We start from the raw sequence: 25572 nt of genomic DNA on the forward strand, positions 1-25572 counted from the left end.
ACCCAGTCAGGCTGGAGACAATTTCTGCAGATCTAATAACTTGGATCTCTCCACATTCAAGCCCATCAGTTTAGATTCCTGGAAAATTTGTGTAACACAGCATGATACCACCATACATTAACCAGTCTAGGTCTTGATGGGCTTTTTTCTTCAGTTCAGCAGAAATCAAAGCCATTTAATTCAGCCAATATAGTGTCGTGACTCCTCATTATCTCAATAAATTTTTTGAGATAATGGAAGACTGGTGAATACTCAATAGCAGAAAAGTGTTAGTACAAATACAGTAGGATGCATTAGGAAGCCATACAGATAGAACGAGTCTGAGCAGAATAAGGCTAGATCCATTGTCAGACTCAAACTGGCTCTTTATGCATGAGCAAAATCACACAGGGGCAGAGATATCCAAGCTCTCTTCTGAAGTCAGTCCAAATTCTGCAGAGATCAGACTGAAATAAAGCTTATAAGTCCCTCTGAACATGAGCTGACTCCCGATGGAGGCACCTGGTATCTACATTCTCAGCAGTACTTTCTGTCTGGGATTAAGATGTAGGCATACATGAGCATGAGCCAGCTCATCAAGTCTGATTAGTTTTTAAATAGGATTCTAATGCATAAAAGCAGGTAAATGCTTCAGGATCCTACCTGACACCAGAAGTTGAACCATCATGCCTATACAGGGCTGTGCCTGAGCTAATAAATTCTGCAAGATACAGGCTGGTTTTGCACAGAAACTACCACTAAACTGAAGATTAACTTTAAGTATTTTAGATGGAAATTTCAACTTTTCAGACTACTGTGAGGGGGAAAAAACCCAAGAAAATCAAAGGTCAGATAGGAAAAGTAGCTTTAGAGATGAACTATCTCTAGAACTAGGACACTGCTGATTCTGTTAAACTTTCCTGTACATCTTCAGGAAAGAAAATATGTCTATGTCTCTCTTGCTCTCTGAATCACAGTATAATTATGCTTTTTGATGTAAAAAAAAAAAAAAAACCAAATATCAAAATGTTACATGAAGTCTCTCATTTTTCAAATATAATTATAAATACCAGAAGGTCTGCCCAAAGCAAGAGTAAAGAGAAACTGATATAGCTTCTCCCAATGTCTGTCAGTGCAGAGTGTATAAAGGTCATTACAACCTGAGAAAGTGTTCCAAGAATCTTGGCCTTAAAAATATCCAAGTTGTTGACCTTTAGCAGTCCAGCACAGTGAGCAACATTCACGTTTTGATTTAATCTTTGAGCATGGAAACAAATGACTGTTTTTCTCAGGCTTCTGGGTCAGTCTTCACAAGAATGCTTCTTATATATTTACTTCAGTAAAAGTTACAGGCACATGAGATGTACAAGATACACATTGACATTTGTACTACATCCAAGGTGTGACCTTAAAAGCAGGTTACAACTACAGTTTTTTGTATTTGGACTCATACGACAAAAAAAATCTACTCAATTTTTCTTCAAACAGCAAATTAGAAGCTTAGGTCTAGCCAAACCAAAACATTTACTCTTTATTTCCCTATAAAACTGAAAATTCACAGCATTATCTGAACAACTGCATTCTATCCCAAGACCTGCACAGATTTTTCTAATGCTGTCATCAGAGACCTTTCTACAGCTCAATGGGCTCATAGCACACTTGAAATCAGGTTGGGAGGGAGGAAGGATCTGGCAGAAAAGAACAGGTTAAGAAAAGAAAATCACATATATACCTTCTTTTTGGCCCAGGCTCTTCAATGCTACTGTCCCACCTTTGGGACATTAACAAGCTAAGTTCCATTTCTTCTTTCTCGCACTGTGGCTCATTTTCTTCATCATCACTGTTCTGAGAATTTCGACAGCTTCCAAGAGAACGATGGTGAGAGTGTGTTTTGTGATGTCCCATCTGATATCCATCATTCTCCAATCCAGCCAACAGATCAATCATGGCCTCATCAGCACTACTGTCCACTGCAGAAAAAGCCCATACAAGTAGAATCTATATTTTGTTCTACTTGTAAATGACTAGTTAATAGTCTACCAGCAAAAAACAAAATCAACTAAACAAAACCGAAAAACCTCTCAACATTTGAAAATCTACTAGTTTGTAACTGTCTAAAGCAAGGCAAGCTACAGAAACAAAGCTCTTTGCTTATCTTGTTTTTTTCAAGTTTTATGATTTGTTATCTTTTCTAGCTCTTTATCTAGAATCTTGACAACCTTATTTTTTTAATTTCTGCATTCCTCTTCTGATTGTAGTAGATTTAGAGGAAGCATTTCTCTCTCTCTTTCTCTCCATCCTCCTATTACCTCCTCACATTTAGTAAAGCCTCACTCTCCCCTTTCATTTCAGCATGAGCATCAGCTTCTAAAGCATCACTGCCTTCTCTTGCTTGCACCATCTCAATAGCTGCAGTAACTTTGTGGGCACTTCTCTCTGTATCACTTGGAAGACTTTCAGTCACTGCATCTCATGAAAGGTGATACTGATTTTGTCCAAACCGTTCTTCTTTCCTTCTGTCCTTTACTATAATGCTTAACTTCATCTCCCTCTTCTTTACACTATAACCTGTTATCTTCCTATGTTCCTCTAAACACTGAAAGTTTACCTGATTTCATTCCTCCCTTAAATTTTTTCTTTTTTATTTCACCCAAGCTTACACTAACTCATGCACTTGCCTTCTCATTCTTTAATTTCTTAAACATCCTTTCAAGTCACAATTTTTTCTCACTCTCCTCCTGCTTACCTTTCATCTGACCTCATAACCAATTTATGATCTCCAGTCTACCAGGCATCTTTGTTACTTCTCTCCTTCTCCTCTGGCTGAAGAACTACAATCTCTACTTTCCTTCCTCAGGAAATATCATATGATTTACAATCATCCTGAGAATCATATAAAATAGGTCTCAACATTGGTGAGGAAGGCATTTTCCATGTTTTACAAAGACTTCAAAAGACACCATGCAACCACTTAGAATGGAAACCATCCCCTTTGCCAGAGCTCTGAATTAACCCTCTTTCATTTGTATTTTCTGTTCTTGACTCCTTTGCTCTTTGTGAGGTACATCATTAAAGTCCAACTTTTACTTCCCATTAATATAAACCTTGTGTACTTCACACCAGCAGCAGTAGACGTAGTGCACTTCACAGCCCCTGTGACACTATGACTCCTGAAAGTCATAGTAAAGACTAGTACATGCTACAAAAGAGCGTAAGAGACCCAAAGATGTAGCATGCTACTCACAAGCAACGAGTAGCTCCCACAATAAGAAGAAAACAAAAAAAAACAACAAAAAGGTTAAAAAAAGGAAGAAAAAGTCATAAAATCTCCATTTCATTCCTTAGCCACTAGAAAAAACAGACCATTTCAACACTGCTATTTCACCGAGCAATTCAAACACAGTCAGAAGATGTATCCTATATACTATTTTAGCCATTTCTCATCCTCTCAGCACAACTTTCTCACTCCAAAGGAAAAAAAAAAAAAAACACAACCAAAAAACCCCAATGCTCACGTTTACCAGCTGCCAATAACTCCTTTACTTATAGTTGTCTCTGTAAACCCAAGTCCTTGCCTATAAAACTTCCATAACCAAAATCTTCCCTACTTTCTGCAAAATAATACAGTAACAAGAAATACTCTTATTCTCACTCCATCCACCCCTCCTTTCTTTGCAAGAAAAGACTGTACATTACATTACTCATAGACATATATTGTTGCCCATACACATACTCACACCCTATATCTACCAAAACCACTGGAGGCTACGGGTTTTAGATATTTTCCTTCCTCCCTTGCACTCTGTAGTATCAACTTGAGTGCATATTAACATTATACCTTATGTTTACATAAGAATGTATATATAGAGATAGCATGCACTATGTGCTTCTCTTCTCTGTAGTATTTGAACTATTTTCACCTGAATTAGCTTTCATACAAGGTCCTTTGTTGTGTTATTTTATTGTTGTTTCCCCCTCATGCCATTCACATTTGTTTGCTGTCATGGTTTTTTTCCCCCTCTTTAATGTTTTACTTTTTGTTTCTTTGCCTTTGACGACTCTTTTGTATTCATAAATTTTGGAAAATGCTCTGCTGCAACTTGCCTGTCATCATCAGCCTACTATCCCCAATATATCCAGATAGCTGAGCTTCTGAAGATAGTTCATGAGCCTGTTCTCTACCAAAACTGTAATAAACATGCAAGAATATCACGGATAAAGAGGCAAAATCCTTTTTATTCTGATAGTTTTAGTCCTATAACCCTAGAAGCATAAGGAAGAGCGAGACCCATAAGAGACTGCATTGAACTGACCTGGCAAGAGGACAGGCTTAGTGAACCAGTAAAGCACAGTAAGTAGCCTCTACAAATACACAGTCCTGGTGACAGTTTTAGAAAAGAGAAGGTGTTTTTTTGGTGGTGGTGGTGGTAGGGTGTGTTTGTGTGTGAAGTCTCAATCTGCTTTACAAACTCCCTGAGTTAAACTACTTACTTTCTTTCATGACTGGTAACATAAGTGAACACTACAAAGACTGTGGAACAATAAAACAGCCTGGAAAAAAAAGACATTCCAGTCATACTCACTAAAAACTGCAGTCTGATTCAGTCTTTGAGACAAAGGCTGAAAGTTCTGACTATTCTCCACAATGTTTAAAATTGCTTCTTCATTAATAAGTGCTTCTTCTTTAGCAGCATTCATCCTATAGGATTCTTCAAAAGAAAAACAAAAAGAGAAAGGATAAAACTTCAAAGAGTCACAGACACCAATACACTATGAAAACAAGCCACTTTAAAATGGATTTTACTATTCAAGTATGTTTCCATTATTTGCTATGGTAATTTTAAAAAGGCTTACTTTAACAATGATGAAAATAAAAGCAAAACTACTCCTCATTCTTTCGTAACTGAGAATCAGATCTTCCTTGGCTTACTTCTGCTAATAGTATAAACAGCCAAAATATGACACAAATTTATGCCTAAACAATTATGCTATTAAAAATACTCACCTTTGTTCACCTTTTTATCTTTATGCACCTCTACCATATTAGCTGGTGTACATGGATAGGCTTCAGGAGAAAGTACCTCAGAATGTAGTGTTAGCTCAGCAGAGAACTCCTCTGATCCATTACTGTAGTCCACTGATCCTGACAACGTTCTAGTTAATTGAAAACCAATTTTTAAATGCATATTTAAAGTTTGGAAAGAATATTAGACTTTATGGCAAATGGCTAAACACTTACACAGAGAAGTCATTTTGCTTGAGGATTTCTTTAATTCTCTTCTGAAAAAATTTTTCACTCTCTGTTGCTGGCACAAATCCACGGTCTTTAAAATTTGAAAAATATTTGTTATTGAGTTTTTCTTTGACCTCTCAACACAGAGAGCAGCTAAAACTACTCACTCTATTAGGAGATGGCTTGAAGTTTAAGTGTCTGCTAATTTTAAGTGCCAAATTTGAGGGCTGATTTTTCAAATGCATTTAAATACTTTAAAATACTTCACAAACTCTCATTGATCTCATTTGCAACTGCAAGCATCAACAGCATTTACAAATCATGTTGCAATTACACCAAGGTGAGCATCCAGGCAAAGAACAAGCAGTGCACAATTTTGAAAAGTCTGGTTTATGCAACCTGAATAACACTACACAGAAACACAGGAAAAAAACCACAGTCAGAAAACACACTGCCTTAGCCAGAAACCTGCCTCTTTCCTTCTAACAATCCTCTGGCTTACTTGCCAAATATCATTCATATTTCAAAAGAAATATGGTCTAGGTTCTGCAGAGAATAGCTCTGTTCATTATGCAATTAATTTGCAGAGCAGAGTCTTCCCTTTGCTATGATTTTTACATAAAAATACAGGGATTTGTCCATCCTTTTAGAATTTTCATCTAACATCACCTTAGCCATAATTCCACAGAAATTCAAAAGGAACTGCTCTTGTGCATAAACTACCATGGAAAGCTTCAGGATAAGAGATCTAATTTTGCCAGTATTTAAAGATTTAAATGTTTTCCATCATAAAGCATGCAATCTTAACCGTTGTTACCATTCATTCTGCCTAGAATGCTTTGCAGCTAGCTGAATCATGATGTTTTCAGGCAAGATTATGTATCTTGATTTTAAATTTGGAATATACATACTGGGCAATCAGTAAACTTGGAACAGAAAAAAACAGTACATCTAAAAAGCTCTCAAACTTGATGCATCAATTTAACTTCTACCTCCTGCTTGCTTCTCATTCAAAGTTTTTGATAAATAGCTGCACTTTCTAAATATTTTTTTTTCATTTTTTCTTTACCTTGTGACTCAGGTGGCTTAATCTGAGAAGATTCACATTTCTGTCTCCGCCGCTGCTTTTCATCTTCCCATATAGCTTGTAAACCAGGGTTCCTGCCAATCTGGGCTGAAATAACACATGAAGTCTGTCAGCGTGATGAAGCATTCTTCCCCCAGATTAGATTCTCACACTTTCCATCTCTTTTGTCATTCCAACCTGTTATTTTTTAATTGCAGTTCTTGCCTTACTCTAGGATTCAGTGTTAGTAAAAGTTCAAGTGTAACTTTATTTATTTTCTAGATCTCATATTTGTTATCTATATCTTTGGCTTTTGTTTGTCTTCTCACCAAATAAGTGTGTATATGTATGTATAGATGTATGCACACATACACACATACTGGATGTTGATACTTCACTTACTTTCCTTATAGGTCTGAAACTTGTTACGCATTAACAAAAAAATCTCCTTCTATTGCTCTGACAATAGGCTATTCTTACAATCTGTTTTCTTTCAGAGTTCACTTTTTTAAAAAAAAAAAAACATAACAAAACTTTATAAATGTTTAGATCAACATTCCACTAACACTGAGATCTGGATTGTGGCTTAACTAAGATGAGCCTTAAAAAAAAAAAAGATTACAATACAGTTCCTGTCCTAAAAGATTTACATTTTACACTTTACCTTCAATATCCAGTTGATTTAAAATGTCAGCAGCTACAGCATCCACCTCCAATTCACAGGTACTTTGTGGCTCAACACCTTTCAACATTAAAGAGCTGTCACAACATAAATACCACAGGTTAATTTTATCAATATTTTTATTTTGAAACATGCCTCATCACTGTTTTCTAACTGGACTGACATCTAAAATATTTCAAGGGGAATGACGGTGAGTACCTGAATACAGAATTACCAATTCTCATCCTCACCTGCAAGTCCTTAAATTAATGGTCGTATTCAAATCTAATTGGATGAGAAATTTCTTTCTTCAAATTAAAGGATTAGCTTTTTCTTTTGCGGGGAGAAGAGAAAGAAGTGGTAAACAACTCTAAATACTGCAGCAATTAACAATAATGTTCTCCTCAAATACAAGATTAAATTCCTATAGAACTCTCAGCCAATAGGACCATCTGTGTTCGTATGATCTTGAGCCTAGAAAACACAGTGGCAAGAATTTTTCTCTCTCATTTACAGCTTAGAGAAATGCAAAACAGTTTAACATTTCCAACTAAGGGAAGTGAAACAAAAAATGTTTTATTTTTCAGATTTTAAAAATTTGTTTAGAGGCTTAGGGGTAGCCTGATACATATAAACAGAGTATTAGCATCCCAAACACAAGCAGAACTAAGGATAACTGGCTTACTAAAGATTTAAAATACTAGAAACAGATTCAAGCTTGTTGTATAATGATCTGATCATCTTCCTGCTGTGCCTTTTCAGATCTGCTAAGGTCAGTGGCCTTCCACCTGTTGCTGTCAGTGAACCAATTTTAAGTAGTCCATGGAGGAAGCTAAGAAAGAGAAACCTCCCAAGTTTATGTGGAAGTCTGTTCACCCTTTGAAAAATTTTACGGAAACACAGAAAATCTCAAAGCTCCTCATGGTCACAATAATGCTATTCTTCAGGACCCTTTGTCTAGGTTAACTAACTAGAAATCTCAACAATTCGATTTTTAGTGGAGTGAAGTATAAGAGAAAAGGAATAGGCATCCTGAAAGTCCATTTTAGAAACCGCCTGACATCTAGCATTTTGAAAGCACATAGTTTAAAAGCAGAGAAAACAAAGTTTCCAGAATAATTTCTTGACAGTCATATTTTTAAAATTTGTGATGTCACATTGTGGCTGCATTAATAGACTAAATGTATTCTTCACTCTGTACGCAAATGTATGTTTCACTTGGTTACAGGAAAAGAAGATAGAGCAGGGTATTTCTTTATTCTAAACATCCAAAAGTAGTCTGGCAGTTGTGAAGCACTTATAATACAGAATTAATTAATGACTGTAAGATGCTATACATTAATATATGATTACTAATCCTCCAGTCAGCAGTACTGTTTTGGAGTTACTGTGAGAAATAAGAGAATAGATCACAGAACTCCTTAACCAATGCAGCTCAGCCTTTTAGCAGAAATAGACTGCTCATGCCTGTTCTGGTTTTGCTAGGTGAGGGGGGGCCCTAAGGTGGCAGCTTCTGTAGGAAACTGCTAGAAGTCGCTCCCCTTTGTTCAGTGGACTCGGCCGGGCCTAGGGCGGTCCCGCTGCTGGCCAAGGCCAAGCCAATTGGTAGCAGAGTGTCCCGTGATAACGCCTCTGCGATAACGTATTTAAGAAGGGGAAAACAGAAAAAAAAAAAAAAGCGAAGAGAAGATGTGAAGAAGCTGAGCGGGGGGCAGAGAGGGGGAGGCGCGAGCCTTGTGGGCCTTGCAGGCCTCACCCTCCGGCCTCCCGCCGGGCAGCCGACTGGGCCCAACTCGGCCCAGCCCGGCCGCAAGAAGTGGAGAGGAGATGAGAAGTGAATAAGATGTAAAAAAGATCCTGAGAGGCGTCTGCCAGCCTGTTGTGAGGAATGGCTGCAGACGCCAACGTCAGTTCAGAAGGAGGGGGAGGAGTAATACAGCTCCTGGCCAAGATTCCCCTGCAGCCCGTGGTGAAGACCATGGTGAAGCAGGTTGTCCCCCTGCAGCCCATGGAGGCCCATGGAGGAGCAGAGATTCACCTGCAGCCCAAGGAGGACCCCACACCGGAGCAGGTGGAGGCCTGAAGGAGGCTGTGGCCCGTGGAGGGCCCGCTGGGACAGCTGTTCTGGAGGGATTGCACCCCATGGAAGAGATGACCCACACCAGAGCAGTTTCACAAAGGGCTGTGGCCTATGGGTGGGACCCCACAATGGAGCAGGGGAGGATCCCGTTGTTTCAACAATGTTGAGACAAATTTTTGACACAGTCTTTTACACCACCCCGTGGCTCAACATTGTTGTCTCAGGGACGGAGTTCCGTGGTGGCATAAATGATAGAGGAGAGGAGAAAGAAAATAATAAAAAAGAGAAGAAGAATGAAAGAAAAAAAAAGATATATACAATTCTGAACATTATTGTTTATCAGTTAGTGTACAAAGAGATATAAATGCTAGATACTTCAATTTAATTAACAATATCTTATCTAAGTAAATGACAAAACCAGAAAATTAACATATCAACATTTTTCTTACACAACTGAAAATTTGTCCCAGGCCAAGTTTGAGGCTTATGGCTCTGGGGGATCAGAAGAAGCAAGTAATTGTTTACAAGGACAATCACAAGGTAAACAAAGATAAACCAACAAAACTATAGCAATGCACATCATCATAAATGCCCCAAGATAAAGCACCATGAAAATATTAAGCATTTTGTTCATTTTTGCAACCATTTTTCTTTCTTTGGCAAAACAGTTCAGTTTTTGCTTTCTGGTGAGGCTGGCGACCAAGTCCTCGTGGACCTTGTGGCTGTGCAATCCTGGTCCACCAGAACTGGGGTCTGTATACGCAGCAGGAAAATGGATTTCCCTGCCTCCAACTCAGAGCACAGTCAATAAACAATGACACTATAAATTTCCTGTCAATTTTATATTATCCCGTGGACCCATGGAGGTTCCAAAAAACAAAGAAAAAAAACCCAACAAAAACAAAAACCAGAAAACAAACAAACAAACAAACGAAATCTCATATCTTTCCATCGTCTAGCGATGTTGAGACATTAATTAACCTTTTCAGTCTCTATCAGAGGGTAGTAGAGATAACGTTAAGGTTGGGAAGAGGGAGGGGTGGGGGGAGGTTATCTTGTTCTCTGTCTCATTATCCTGCTAGTTTTAGAAATAAATGAATAGTTTTCCCCAAGTCGAGTTTGTTTTGCCTGTGACGGTAACTTTAAGGATTTCTCCCTGTCCTTATCTCAAACCTCGAGCCGTTTCTCCTTATATTATCTCTCCCTATTGTCTTGGAGGGTGGGGGGAGTGAGAGAGAGACTGCGTAGTCTGGTCCTGATCAGGGCTGAACTACGACAATGCCCTAATGCACACTTTAAGGACAACCCGCCATCACTTCCCTCCATTCCCAGCTTTGCCGTCAGCTGAGAAATAAGTCCATAATAGGATCAAAATGCATACTTTTCACGTCATGCACTTTGGGTGCTTGTATTCATCAAAGCATTCTAACAGAGCCTGCCTGCACAGTGGGCGACAGGAACTGCAGGCAAGCTGAAACTTGCATTTTGATCGCATAATAAGAAAGAACTGCAAGATCACTGGGAAACAAGAATGAGAGAGGAGGCTGCAAAAATTTTGTCTGCTTCCTTCATGAAATCAAAGCGTTTCTGGGAACAAGTGAAAAGGGACTACCTTACACAGTGGTCATTGATATGAGAAGAGTTTCTGATTTTAAAACTTTCCTTTGCTTAATGACACATGTAAATTACCATAAATCTGGTCAAGATCAGTCTTTGATTTGTTGGGTAGATAGAACAGCAAAGCTCTGAGCTTTCTACTTTCACTACTTTCCGCTTTAAAAAGAAATAAACTTAAAAAAAAAAAAAAAGAGGAGGGAGACAGAAAGTGAAGGAAAGAAAATTCTTGAAAAGTTTGAGACAAAAAAAATATTTTTAGTGTTAGTGACCTATTTCTGAAGAGTTTGATGACTAAAACCATTAACTGAAACATTTCCTTTTCCTCTGACAAAAAGATAGCTTTCTACTCTTTTCTCTTTAACTAGTTAGGACATTTTGTCAAAAAACCCCACATCTTGGTTTTCCACATCCCCATCAAGAGTATGTCCAGTGATTTGTCTTGGGAACTGATCAATACCACAGACAGAATCGGCCCAAGAGCTTTCTAAATAATCAAATTTCTTATAAATAAGAAATTCTAATATGTAGTTATCCTGCAAAAATAACACTAAATTCAACATTGTTGAATTCAAAAGAAACTGGTAGCTGTCATCGTAACTTAAATCTTCTTCCATAATAATGTTCTTTGTCTGCAACTCACTGAGAATCAAATTATTTGGACGATTAGAAAAAGAAAAACTCATTTTGCCCAAGCTCTAAATCAAACAGATATAAGGAATCTTTCTGTCAAAAAACTACAGTATTCCAATTAACATGGCATATTATTAAAATTAAAAACACTGAGCTAACAAGAGCCCTTTTTAAAAACAAATTTAGCATTTATCACCGTAATTCTTATCAATGTTTTCAGGATTAAGGCAGGGCTGGCAGCCCAATCTGCATGTTTCAAAGACTGATGTGGAGGCTAATAAAGACAACTGACACATACAGCAAGACTTTCATCAGACTTGAAAGATGTCTTCTCAATACATCTGGGTCATTCATTTGGCATTTTAATGTCCTTGTCAAGGCGAGTCGCTAGACACTTCCACTACCAAAATTCAGGGCAGTAGCACTACAGGCTTCTGAAACACCCAGGTAAGCCATAAAGGCCAAGGAGTCATTTGTTCCCACCTTAGGAAAAACCTCAAAGGGCATATGAAAGCAGAGCAGCTTTGATTGGCCCTTCTAACATTTTGATGTACTCCAATTAAAACAAAAATATCAGGAGGATAGGGAGGAGTACAAACTGTCCTGAAGTACAGTTATTTAATATGATTATGTGCTTCTTTGACAACTATTTCATCTGAGTACCGTCAATAGCTTGGTCAGCTGTTAGGTTTGCTGGTTTTACTCACCTAAAACAAACATGCACAACACATCAGGAAAATACACAAAACTATATCTTCCACTCTCCCAGATCAAGCTACATTTCCTGAGCAGCTACAGTGCTGCAATTAGCAGGTGAGAAGACAGCATGAAGAAGTCAGAATGTGTCCAGTCTCCTATCTGTAGTCAGTTGAAAATATGAAGTACTTCGGGTCATTAACAGTTGTTACGCCTTGGAAGATACTCAGAAGTGATCTGTTTGACACAGATTGCCCTGTACAATGGACTAAACACCTGCCTCACATCACATGCATCAGTTTTGCAAAGAAAAAGATAATTTTATGTAATGTCAAAAGCATGACTTGAGAATATCTGTATTAGAACAAGGTTAGAAAAGAAGACTTAGCAAGTCTCAGCCAAGCTTTTCATAGCATCTAGGTTTCATTCTGTAAAAGAAAACATAGATAGAATTGTTCCAAAGGTACAAGTTGTAATATAAATATATGAAAGGCAAGTTTAAGTGAGGTGGCATAGGAATGGAAGCAATCCAGCTGCCAGAGAACAAAACTTTACTCTCCTAAGAAGCAACATAAATCAGAGTTGCACAACATTGAGCTGCTATGTCTAAGCTACTTGAGATACTCAAACCAATTCATTTAAGATTACTTTTTATATCTGCACACTATGCTGAAAAACTGCAATACAGAACAACCATGCCTTTGCAGAAAAAGCTCCAAATAATTTATTTTGAGAACAGACGAGAAAGAATGGTCCCTATTTTTGAAGAAAATAAGTTTACTGGCACTATTCACTGGTGTAATAACAATAATGATGATGATGATGTAGGATGAAACTTGTGCTCAAAGAAAGTACCAAGGTTTGGTTCCTCAGATGCTGAGGCAATGAATTAAAAGCAACAGTGGACACACAGTTAAAAAAGTGACCACTACATACAGTTATCTAGATCAAAGGCCTCAAAAACCCTAAAGAATGAACATCAGGGTCAGTATCTTAATTCACCAAGATTGATGACAGTCTAGTGAAACAAGTTCTGTGATGACCACATCTCAGGTATTTGTAAGGTTAAACTGAGGATAGTAGATAAAAAATTAACCCCCTAGAGAATCTGAAATGTGTCACTCAACTACACTGATAAGGACTCTAAACTTTGACATAATAGTTTTCGATATTCTGTTTGTGCAAGAAAAAATGTCTTTGTTTGCAGGAAGTTCCAGTGACTTGAATAACGCGCACATTTTATTAAGAATCAAATGGCTAAATAAAAACACAGACAGCCTGACAAGTGAGAAAATCAATTATGACAGCCACAAAACTAGTAGAAATCTGTAACGTTACATAACTGCTAGACTGTGTTACTTGTCAGACCTCTCCACTTCCATATAAACTAGTGTTCAATAGCAAATATAGGATTTAAAAACAAAAGTGTTTCTCAAAAGCATTCTACCAGTCATTCTGTTTTTAACACATCATGTCCAAGTGGTAGAATTGACCAGCAGATTACCTCAAGCCTGATGTTTTTACCAGAAAGTTCTCACTGGAACTCATAGAAGTGGTTCATCATTTATTATCAGCTACCTGAGGAACTACATAAGCGTGTCTCAGGTGAAGAACCCTTGTCAAAACTGCTGGATAGCACTGCCAGGCTCAGGTGACTACTGCCTATTTTAAGGTGGGCTTTGTAGGTTCCCATCTGGTTATGCTGGCAAGTATTGCACCTAAAAGCCTTACAATATCAGGCATTCCTGGGCACTAGTGGCTTTGGACATTTGTCTACTTCGTAACAGAATCACTCTAGAATTAGATTAAAAGAACTGCCCCCTGGGTTAATACAATATGTTAATTATAGCAGCAAGTTAGTAATTCAGAGATTTGCCAGGAGCAAGACAGGACATGGCTGGTTTAAACACTGTTCTGGAGAAGTGACTGAGTAGCGACATGCTACCTAGTACTGAAGAATTACTTCAGTCATTAAGAAACTCTGCATAGTTTTCAAATGTTTTCTGAAATAAGGAACCACCACTGGCATTTACTCATGCAAATACTGCTGATGTTACATACATAAGACTTAAATAATATCTTGCATATTATCTACCTGGCATCCAGGATTGGATTTCAACCCTTTGATATACTGTACTCCAAAATCAAGAAATGACACATCACTGGCACTGCTTTGTTAAACCAGAGAACTTGGCAACTGTCACTTTCAGCAAGGACTTGGCAGATACACATTGGACTATCTCTAAAATGTATTCTTTATGTTCACAAAACTAAGGATAATGAGTCTCAACAGACATCCCAATCACTAAGAATACAAGGCAGTCCTAAAAATTTTGCAGTCTTAAACAACATTTGACTGTCTTTTCCCCTTTTGATTGTTCTTGAAAGAACAACTAACAACTTAAGTGTACAGGTGAAAGGCAGGGAAAGATTTACGAGATCTTAGTATCTGATATAAAGGACAAGCAAAGACTTAGAAGTTCAGTACTGACACATAGGGGAAACTCCAAATGCTGATGGAAATAGCAGTCAAATGGTGAAATACAGTAAATAAATTTTTTTTGGTAAACAATTCACAAAACAGTTAAATATCTCAACTTGAACTCAAGAAGAGTGGATAATAAAGTGAGGTGACTGTGCTGGTATTGCATATCAAACTGAAAAACAATATAGCTGTTGATACAACTATACACAGAAATAAAATGTCTGGACTACAGTTAAGGAAAGAGAAACAAAGGAAGGAGGGTAGCTTTACAGATATCAAGAAATGCTGTAGACTGCAAGAATAAAAACAGTATGTAAAAAATCTGAGTCACAATCATTTTAGGAAACAGTTACAAGGGTTTCCTCGGATTGATATCTCATATACTATCTGGGTCAGATTTACCCTCTGCAAGGTCGAACATGACAATTATTGGTCCATTAAGCTAATCTAGATGCAAATTTTAGGAATTTTATAGGAAATAAAGTAGGAAGGTAATCTGAAAGTGGGACAAGCTGCAATATGGGTTTGATTACAAGAATGCTGTTTTATGTTAATGCCTCCCATAAATAATCCAGGAGAAATTATAACAGGCAATTAATTTTGTGAAGAGACAGAACAGAGTAAAGTCAGGAATGGAAAAGATTTTAGGTTTGTTACTTTGCAGTGGCATGTACATCCTAGAGAATGTGTAAGACAGCCATGCTAGAATATCTTTAATAAAATAATTCATTTTCTAGACAAAGAAAAGTTTAACACAGTATCAATTGGGAAACAATTTCAGTTGGAGGAGACATAAAAGAGTTCCTAAATTATTAAAGCATTTTAAGAGCTAGCTAAAGGTGAAATTCCTATCGGTTATACAAAAAGGCTGAGGGTTGACACAAAATTAATAGAACTGAATATAGACCAGTTTCTAGGACTGAGTTTACCTCACATCTCATTAATACTGTTGTCGGGAAATGCAGGAGTCTACTAACGAAATATACTGATAAGGCAAGCTGGTAGACATATTGGATACATAACCAGATCATAGTATCATAAAATGAAAGCAGGATAACTTAGAAGTAGCATAATAGAAACAGGATGAAATTTTAAAATGGAATACAAGACCCTATATGAATTTATAAGGAATTCCTTACAGAAGATTATCACTTGGAAAAAAAGGAAGAGGAGAAATATCTTGTACTAATAAATCTTAAAATGTTTATAAGCCAAAGTGATATGGTAAATGAGACTGTAAAGCATATCAGGAAGAGAACTACCAGTATCGTTGCATACAGCGCTAGAGAGAATTTGTTTGGTATACTATGTAGTATCCAGGCTTTACATTCAAGAAATAAATTTCTGCTGGCAAAAGTACAGAGAATGAATGGACAGGCTTGGTATTAGCCCCATTATTGCTAACATCCCACTGCTGGAACGTGTGTGAGAGCTGAAGGAATGGCACAAGGTAGGTGCTCTGCCTCTGGCTGTATATATTAAAAGTGTGGAAAGAGGAGGAAAGAAGGCTTGTGAATACAGCCATGAGGATGAGTGCCTGCAGACAAGATACTCTTGGCTCCTACTATGCTGGGCTCATCCCTCACTGTGTTTGATAGCCAGGAAGTGCTACTTTGCTTTCTTATTTGCCTTCCCCAGATCTGTATAAAGTAACATCAGATAATCCTAGTCTAATTTATACCCAGTCCCCCAAAGCTTAAGTAACTTGGCTTAAGGTAACCAAGCCAAATAAAGGCTGAAAGGGACTATGAATGAAGTATGCAGCAAAAAAGGATAAGAAATAGCCCAAGAACAACAATTGACCACAAGTTAAAAATCACAAGACAACCATTAAATGAATGTCGTTTCAAAATCTCCTTAAGGTAGGTGTAGTAGAATCAAAGAAATAGATGCTACCTTGCACAAGCTCAAGGTTTTGCACACAAGAAAAATCTTAAGTATGGTTTAAGGCACTTACTCTCTACTGCGGATGCTCCCAGTACGTAACGCTAGTAAGCAGTGCGGCATACTGAGCCTGATAAGCTACTCAGAGAAGAATGACAAGAACTATGCAAATTCTATCTAGAAGAATACTAGATGATAGAGTATTTACAGGACCTGTCAAACATTGTAAAGTAGCTTAAAGAATGAACTTGCTAAAGACGAACTACACAAATTGAGGCAACACCAGATACTGTCTCTTTCTCCTCTCCGCCCCCTGCCCCCAAAAACCCCAACACGTCAAATACATTCCTTTTCTTACAGAAGTAAAGCTATTACAAATTACAAGCTATAGACTAGGAAATGTCTAGAAAAAAAGGAAGACTATGGGAGGTGGACATGAAAATTCTAAGCTGAGATTCTTATGTAGCTACTGTCTGAAAAGGACAAATTGGAAAACTCTGACAGCATTACTCATGTTAGTTAAGGGTGATTACAAAAACAGAATCTGTGAACTGATGTAAGTATTCTTTGTAAGTATTGAACTTGCCTAGCTTTTAATCAGAAGTCATTAGCTAGAAACATATCTTCCAAAAACCAGAAAGTTGAATTTGCCACATATATTCCCACTGTTATCTCCCAGTTAGATTTTTACAATCATACACCAGAAAGTGTCAGATGACCAAAACGAAATAATGATCATCTGTGTCACACTAGTAAGACTTTTTTTTTTTTTAAACATATAAAATATATAAGGATCCTTTAAATGAGAGACTGGAACCCTGTAGTATGTACAAGCTGATATGTTTAAGAAAATACAGCATACATGAAAAAATCTGGCATGCTAACCTTGGTATTTCATCTTCTTCCCATTCAATGAAAGATGCGTTACTTGAATTTTCTGGCAAATGAATTCTATGATGCTTAATTATACCTGATGTATCACCTAGAAAGAAAATTAGAATGAGAAAAGCATTCACTTATGTGGCAATATTTTTTGCATATTTCATTATATAACTGTGTTTATTATTTAATACTACCAGTCCAAACGCTCCTAAAGAACAAACAGCACTGCATGATACCATGTTCAAAAAGTAACTATGCTATCTTAAATTACTTAACTTTCTTTCTAACATGTAGACATATATAAGTATATTCTCAACACACTGACATTACTAGAATTACATTTGCTGTGTTCTAATCATATATTAAACTAAGTTCAATCTTTTCCTATTTGCACAGTTTCAAAGTAAACTATGCAGAATCTGATGTAAACAACAGAATTCCCAAGTGTCTGGGTCCTCAGGTAAGATCCCAATGGAAAACAGAAGCCAAAGAAAACACTAAATTCTACTTCACACTTTTCCTCTAATATGTAAATTGAAAGAGAATACACAATATATTCTAGATGCAGTGATAGTAGCAGTAAGTAGAAACCTGCTATGAAGGCAGATGTTTTCTGACCTACAAATAAAGAAAACACCATCGAAGTTTGCTCAGAGGTCTCAGTGTAAGGAAGCATGCTCCAAAGTCATGCTAGAGAAGTCCTCTCCGAAGATTCACTACCTCCCTTGTGGTCTCCTCCTGAACCTTCATTCTTCAGAGGAAGGAAAGACAACATACACAGGATATGGCAAAAGAAAGAAAAAAGCCCAGGAATAGAGCTAGGGGGGAGATGAAATGGGAGACCTTGAAAATTACTCAGTCTTCTGCTTCTTTGTGAAAGACCAGCTTCAACCTTGAATTTCCTCAGCTATGTTGGTGTCACACATTAACAGGGTTTTTTTTTTTTCGTCTTAAATTTACATTTCAGCGACAGCAAACACTTTCGCATTTGTTAAAGATACAATAACTGAGGCCTTCAGTAAATAAATATTTAAAATTATAGAATAAAAATACCTGTTCTAATAAAGTACATTTCATAATAGAGTCTTGCCAATGTGAATTCCACTACTTGCAATAGCAGGAAGAAGGATATCTCATGTAGCAAGAAGCCCTGAATAATATAGTTACTACAGAAGCAACTGAGAAACACTATGCCAGAAGTGCCTTAGAAGCTACAAATAGAAGCAACTGAAATCCAGCAGGCTTAATTAAATATGTTCCAGACCAACCTTACTGCACTCAGACTAGTTTCTGCAAACCCTGCCCCTACATCAGACTCCTACGTGCACTGACATGGCAGACGGACACTAAACTCACATGGGAAATGTGGTACTCAAGTCTGGTGAAAAGACATGCTTGTGTTTGTGCAGGAGCTAGCTCACATTCAGCCCTCACTAAGATGGTCTATGCACTGCAATGCCTAAGCAGGTGACTCCAGAAAGACAACACAAAATATCTGATCCTGTTTTGACAGATCCAGCTCAAATCTAGCATAGCTTAGTGTCTCTCCTGCTCAAAGGTGATGACTTGCCCCTGGGCAGAGTTGGTCCAGGAAGAAGAAGTACTGCCATGTTTTTAGTATGTGGCATATCAGCTAATTCCCTGTATTAAAATGCAATCTGACTATGCATGGAAACATCTCTTGTCGTTTTTCACCTGCAACTTGATTATTCTGAGTTGACGAAAAGGGACTGAATAGTTGTACATTTTAAAGGAAAATAAATCACAGCAGCTATCAAAGATTTTAGGCCAACTGGTAAATAAATACTATTATTTTAAAAAATCATATCCATTTCAAATACCACACCAGAGCAGTTTCAGTACATTACCCTCTTTCTTATTCCCTATGAACGCTACCTTCAAATACTTCTAAAGACTGAGGCTCAAATTCCTGTATCTGTTTTTTTTCTTCAGTGAAGTTACTCATAGAGAGAGAGATTTAAGGACACTCAATATTCTCCTTTTCTTGACATGAAGATCTTTAAAGACAGTAGCAGTGACACATCAAGGTCTTTCAGAGTCATATTACAAAACAAGATTCAACTACCGAAAATAATTTGTAATAGTTTTAGTGGCACGCAGTACATGAATAAATTTGCAGCCTTCTTCCTCACTATCCGTAAAGAGAAGAACTTGAAAAAAAAGAACTCCTGCATCTTCTGGATATAGGCTGATGAAGGCAGAGTATTCTTGCTACTAGAAACTTGCCTGCTGACCTCTCTCAGCCTTCAAAACAGTCTACTTATCTCAGTGAAAAAAATACTACTGGAAACAGGCTCCTGAGGCTGCTTACTTATGTTTAGGATCTATTATTGAATTTTCTGTTCCTTGCCAGACCAATTTTTATATCATCATCCGCAACGGAAGAAAAATTAGTGTTTGCTGCATGTCTTCAGGCAAAGGCTTTTACCGCCTTCCAAGAAACCATGTTCAGCCTGACCTGCATGGTAAAAACTACACTTGACTAAAACGAATGCACACACCCAAGACACAGAAGCTGTGGAACAAGCAGGTAAGTGTGTCAGTCATAAGCACAGGCTGTGCCTTCTACACCACTCCAATAGGTCTGAGCTTAGAAAGGATGGCGCTTCTCAGGGCTGCTCTGCAAGGACCGGCCTCTTGACTGCATTGGGAGTTGCTCTTGGGAGCAACTATTTGACACAATCACATTGCATTTCTCCAGAAGGCCACTTTGGATGTTTGGAAGACTGAAGGTGCGTGACTATACTTCCTCAGAACTGAAGATCCTCAGGATTCTCTGTCCGTGGCTGAGCTTTTGTCTTCCTACAGTTTTAACATCAGCAAAAAATGTAGCCTATTGCTTAGTATGAAAAGATTATTTTTCTTTAGATGAGAATCAGTTATGAAACCCCATAGACTAATCTATTGTTATCTGAATATACATGCATAAAAATAATTGGATAAAATTAAAGTCAGCATGATTCTTACTTGCTGTTTTTACAGAAAGATACTTTACCATTCTTTTCAACTCTTGCATTAGCTGTAGGAACAATTATGATTTAAGTAAACAATACTTATTTTTCTAAATGTTAAGTACCAAAGACACTATAGTTTTCCTATTGTTATCTCCCCTTTATACTGAAATATTTAGATAACATTATGGATGTTCTTGCCAAACTTCATTTTTATGTAGGTGTGTACATTCAAAATGCCAAACTGATTTTTTTTTAATGAAAATTTAAAATATCTCCTTTGCTCAGACATTTATTTCAAATTTTACCTTTAGGACAAATGACCTTAGTACAAACACAAGCATTTTAATTAAAAATATTATCTGTCAGCAGAGCATAATTATTAGCCATAATTCCGTAACGACACTACTGCAAGCAAAAAAAAAAGAATTATAATTGATACAGGGATCAAAAACAAACATCAAAAATTAAAGCAACAGTATTAGTATGCTATCTCTCATGTAAATTCTTCACCTAAATGTCAACTATTTTTAATTTTCTAACTTGAAAAGAGGTGTGATCAGCTTGTGAAAATGGCCACAGCTGCACTGCTGACAGAACATGTGTTTCTTGATATACAGCATCTCATTTCAGGAAGCAGACTCTTCCTCAGTCCCAAAACATAGCCACAGAAAGGAAAAATTATAGAAAGCTACACACAGACTTTGTTTTGACACAGAAAGCAAACTACAGGGAAACAACACAATACCCATTCAGCAGCAAACTATGGCAAAGGTCTGACAGCTTGTGACATTTTGTTCAAAATGGTAGTTTTTAGCCTTCAAAACAATTATTTCATGTTAAGAAATAAACATCTTACTTTTTCTCCTTGCCTTTCTGAATTTGACAGCAGCCAGGTTTATTAAATTCATTCCATATAGGTTGTAGTCTATAAAGAGTTGAAGGAGGTAGGGAATATGGGCTTCATGAGGCTGGTAAGATTTGTTCATTATGGCTCCACCTTGCAGAAGCTCACATACTCTAAAATTAAACACAAAGTAGGACAGAAACAAAAAATTATCCCAGTATAATAATACTGATATCTGATTTTATGGAAATAAAAGATACTTAAACTTTTGCTTTAGTTGCATTTTTAACATAAGAATTTTGTTTTCACAACAGACTCACAAAAATGATCTCTGCTAATAATGATTCAATATTTAGGCATTAATTACAAAGGAGTTGTGAATCCTCCAGCTTAAAAGAAAAAAAAATATCTCTGAAAGAACATCCTACCATGTACCATTCTTGCAAGTGATCCAAAGCCACTACAGCCCACGGAAATCTTTCTACAGAATAACTGTGGCAGCTGTATGCCTACACACCAGTAATCACTTTGACAGTCTCTCTAGTTCTCCTGTCCTGCATAGTTTTAAAAGTTACATACTGTGTACACAGAAGCAGTATTTTAACAGCTTCCTAGAAGCATGACAGATCTGCTCTTTTAAACACCTGCACATTAAAAAATAACTGCGGGTACTTGGATAATTATAAATTGGTGCCATAGATTTATCTCAAAGTAACAGAATACATGTATAAATCAAATAAAAGCACTAATCATTTCTAAATGCAGCAAACTGGGTTAAAAAAAATAAAGTTTCATACAGAAAAATTAAAGGAATAATTTAAGTGAAGTGTGAGTCCTTATTTGGACAGGAGTAATTCAAACATGAGAAGCTCCAAAGTTCAAAACAACTGTCATATCATACATGTGTACAGATTACATTAAGATAGAAATCTAAAATAATGCAAAATTTTACTAGCCTAGAAAAAAAACCAGACAATCCTATCTCACGATCATGTATTAGATCTTAAAAAAAAAAAAAATCAAGTTACTACACACAAGTCATACTACACACTCAAGGTATTTCAGTTTATTCTTGAGAAATAATTCCTCCTTATTTATTCCTAAATTTACTGCAACTACTGTGACAGTAACATTGAGATCAAGTGTGCTTTCATTTAACAGAACATTACCCCACTGAGAAATACAGAAAGTGTATAATAACAAAAACTATCCAGTTTTTCAAGTATATTTAAAACTTAGTAATGGGTGCAGGAATTAAAAAAAACTTAAAAATTAACAAAATCTACTTCATTAACATACGAAAGAGTACTACATTGTTCTCCTTAAGAGTTACAGGAAAAGTAACCTGATGCAAATTTGTTCAAGTGGTCAAGAATTACAGTTAATACAAGATAACTAAAGGCAAGTACATTTTGGTCTTACTTTCCTATCATGCTTGTGCTTTAAAAAGATCATTGGTGCGGTTAAAATCAGCAACTTTCTTATGTGTTTGAAAAATCTGGACAATAATTTTGTTGCTTTTATTTTATTAAGACATAGGTGAATCTTGCTGCAAAATTGACTTTTTAATTAAAGATATAAGGAAATCAGCCAGAACGTCATATCACTACATCCTTACCTTTTTACCATTGCAGGATTGTAAAGATAGATCTTCATAAACTGTCTCTCCTTTTCATGGTAACCATAAAAAGGCCTGGAGAGGAAAAAGTAAAAGCAGGAAGCTAGCCAGTTATGCTGAGGCATTTATGTAACTGCATTTTACTGTGTAAAGAGTATTAAAATCCAGAGAAAAAAAAAATTAGAAGATAAACCGCATGTCTACGAGAATGAAAATTCCCACGTGTCAGGCCAAAGGGGAGCACTATGTTACTATATAAAGACAAAAAGAATAGGCCCTATGCATGTCAAAGTATTTAAGAAAAAAAATAATTAAAAGGCATGTCTGGCTTAACATTGTTTCTCACATTCCCCATGTGTAAACACACTGATGGCACACCATCATAACAGTATTTTTAATAAACATATTAGTACCAGACTACTTCAAAACCAGCATTCAGGCTGTCTGATAAATACTGTAACGAAGTCTTATAAGGACATTAATTCTGCAGATCAGGTGTAAATGAGTAAATACTGGCTGCGTAATATAAATAACTGAACAATGAGAACAGCTTAAAAGTGAACAGCTGCCCCTTTTCAGTGATTACTAATAATCTCGTGCACTAAATTAGGCATGAATCCTGAAGAAAATAGGATTTGAGAATGCAATTAAGGTATATATAGCACAATGAATATGTCAAGACTAAACTGAGGTTGAACAGGCAGCATTAATTCTAGGATTACTGGACTGAATTACTGACTTTCAGCATCTAGAATTCTAATCTAATCTAACATGCTTGTAAAACAGTATGTTAAGGAAACAGACCATAATTCAACACATGGGTGAATGTATGAAGTCTACAGTTTGCAGTAACCACAACCAAAGTCAACAGAAATTCAGGAAAACAAACATTTAAATGTTACCTCTACAAAATAAAATAAAATCTCTTTATCAAAAGTACTATAAAACATGCAACTGGGATGCTTACCTGCTAAGTCAAAAAAATGAAGTTCAGTAGTAAGGGGGATTTCAGTCCTAAATTAAATGCAAACTCAGCAGAACTGCACAACTAGAGCATTAAAACTGCTATCCTTAATATGGTAAAGTATGCACACATTTAATATCTCCAAAAGCTAGACTGAACTGTTTAAAAAAATGTTTATGATGTTAAAACAAATTGAAAAAAAAAAAAACAAACAAATTTAAAGCTGTTAAGCTGAAAAGGAGGAAATAATGTATAATGAATCAATCTCTTTCTTAGAGAAAAATAGAATAAACCTAATGACAGGTTATAAACATTGAGTTATAAAGATTCAATGTGCTGTAGGCATGTAAATGAAAAGCTACTTTACAAAAGAAAAAAAAGTCAGTACTTGCATGGCAAGTGATCCATACTCACATTGAGACAGCAGCATGGAGAACAAGATTTACAACACTTCCAAGGTTAGCTATGAATGCCTACTTTAACTTCACAACGCACAAGGACAGCATATTCTGCCTTTTTATGCCTGGACCTCTTTACAGTTTACTCTGCCCAGCTTTCACTGCTGAGACGAACAGCTGTATTACAATTTACAGAGTTCTCACAAAGAGAATAAAAATAAGAAATCTGGTGGGTTACAGTCCTTGTTACTGCAAAAACACATCAGAAAGTTCTGACTAAAAAATGAAAATAAGATATTGCAGCCACTTTACTAGCAATATGCAGAAGATATTCCTAAAACTATCTGGGAATAGAAATATTATCTTCCTAAACTTAACAGTTAGAAAGAACATATTTCAGAAGTGCATGAAAAAAAAAAAGTAAAAGATAGTGCTGCACACTGAAAATCAGCGTTTACATTGTTTTGAAGATGAAAAATTCAATGCATGTATAGACTAACTGTGCTCCTCCAGGACAGCTCCCTATTATTCACTATGATCTGACATATTTTTCAGTCCCTGGTTATGCAAGTTAAATAAAAATTGATTAAGAGAATCCTTAAAACATTAACATTCAATAATAGCATATAGTTCCCGCAGTAGTAGAAAGCTACACCAAAGGAAACACAACAGTCAGCTTGACAGGTAAGTAAATTAATGTTTAAGAGCCTCCACTTCCCGGCCTGTGCTGCTGGCACAATCAGATGGATAAATATGACCTGACAGTCTCTGTGATGTGCTTCCTAAAGGGGTCATCTTAGATGAACACAGAAAAGAAGACCTAGAGTCAGGCTCCTGCAAGACACACCTGGTCACAGGGAACCGAGAATAACCCAGACGGGTAGAAAATGCTGCTGGAAAGTACTGCTGTAATAGCAGAGACAGAAAAAGCTAAACAGAACAGTTTTGGAAAAATGATAGACATTAAGATCCAAGTTGAGGAAAAAATGGTTGTGTCAAGTCAGGGAAAACCTTTTGATTATGTTAAAGTCAAAGCATGTGAGAAGAGTTATTTGGTAGTCGTACAGGCCTCTATGATGACACATACTGGGGAAAAGAAAAAGGAAAAGCACGGAAGTCACCCAGGTCCATAGTAAGTCCTTCTATGTAGTACAACTGCAAAACCATTTCAAAATAAATAACCAAAAATTCTAACAAGTCATACTTACATTCCAGATACTAACGACACTTTGAAAACATGTTGAATATTAGAAGATGGATTGCCTAAAGCCATATTAAGTGCTCTATCAATGCTGAATGCCACTTGACGAAGATAGTATTCCGGATGCTGTCCAAAACCATCATACGGTACATAGAGGTAAGGAAAGATACCATGTAAGTGCAGACAAGTCTTCTGACCTAAAAAGAGAAGGTAAGCATTTATTTTCTAATGAATATATATATTTTTTCTTTTAAGTAGTCCCTAAGTATGTATTTTTTCAGGTTATTTTCAGGTTCTGCAGACAGGATAAACTGATGAAACAGGTTCAGGTGTAACAAAAGGTACCAAATTAGAGCAGT

General features: G+C 36.7%; 1 protein-coding gene across 3 annotated transcripts in view; it reads right to left on the minus strand.

Moving 5' to 3' along the window:
- The window catches only part of REV3L (REV3 like, DNA directed polymerase zeta catalytic subunit), a 133250-nt gene that overhangs the window by 56540 nt on the left and 51138 nt on the right, over positions 1-25572 (minus strand). Inside the window, exons 2-11 of one of the 3 annotated variants that reach the window (XM_086745892.1) lie at positions 25221-25410; positions 22651-22725; positions 21045-21205; positions 17217-17313; positions 6943-7037; positions 6282-6386; positions 5219-5303; positions 4985-5133; positions 4563-4688; positions 1712-1949 (exon numbers count right to left, since the gene is read on the minus strand). In XM_086745892.1, the coding sequence (XP_086602018.1) occupies positions 1712-1949; positions 4563-4688; positions 4985-5133; positions 5219-5303; positions 6282-6386; positions 6943-7037; positions 17217-17313; positions 21045-21205; positions 22651-22725; positions 25221-25410 (1321 nt within the window). Of the gene's footprint in view, positions 1-1711; positions 1950-4562; positions 4689-4984; positions 5134-5218; positions 5304-6281; positions 6527-6942; positions 7038-17216; positions 17314-21044; positions 21206-22650; positions 22726-25220; positions 25411-25572 lie in introns of those variants that run through there. The other 2 variants (XM_086745894.1, XM_086745893.1) reach the window with 2 other exon arrangements.

Source organism: Chlamydotis macqueenii, chromosome 3 (assembly GCF_036417535.1).
Source record: "Chlamydotis macqueenii isolate bChlMac1 chromosome 3, bChlMac1.mat, whole genome shotgun sequence".
NCBI lineage: Eukaryota > Metazoa > Chordata > Aves > Otidiformes > Otididae > Chlamydotis > Chlamydotis macqueenii.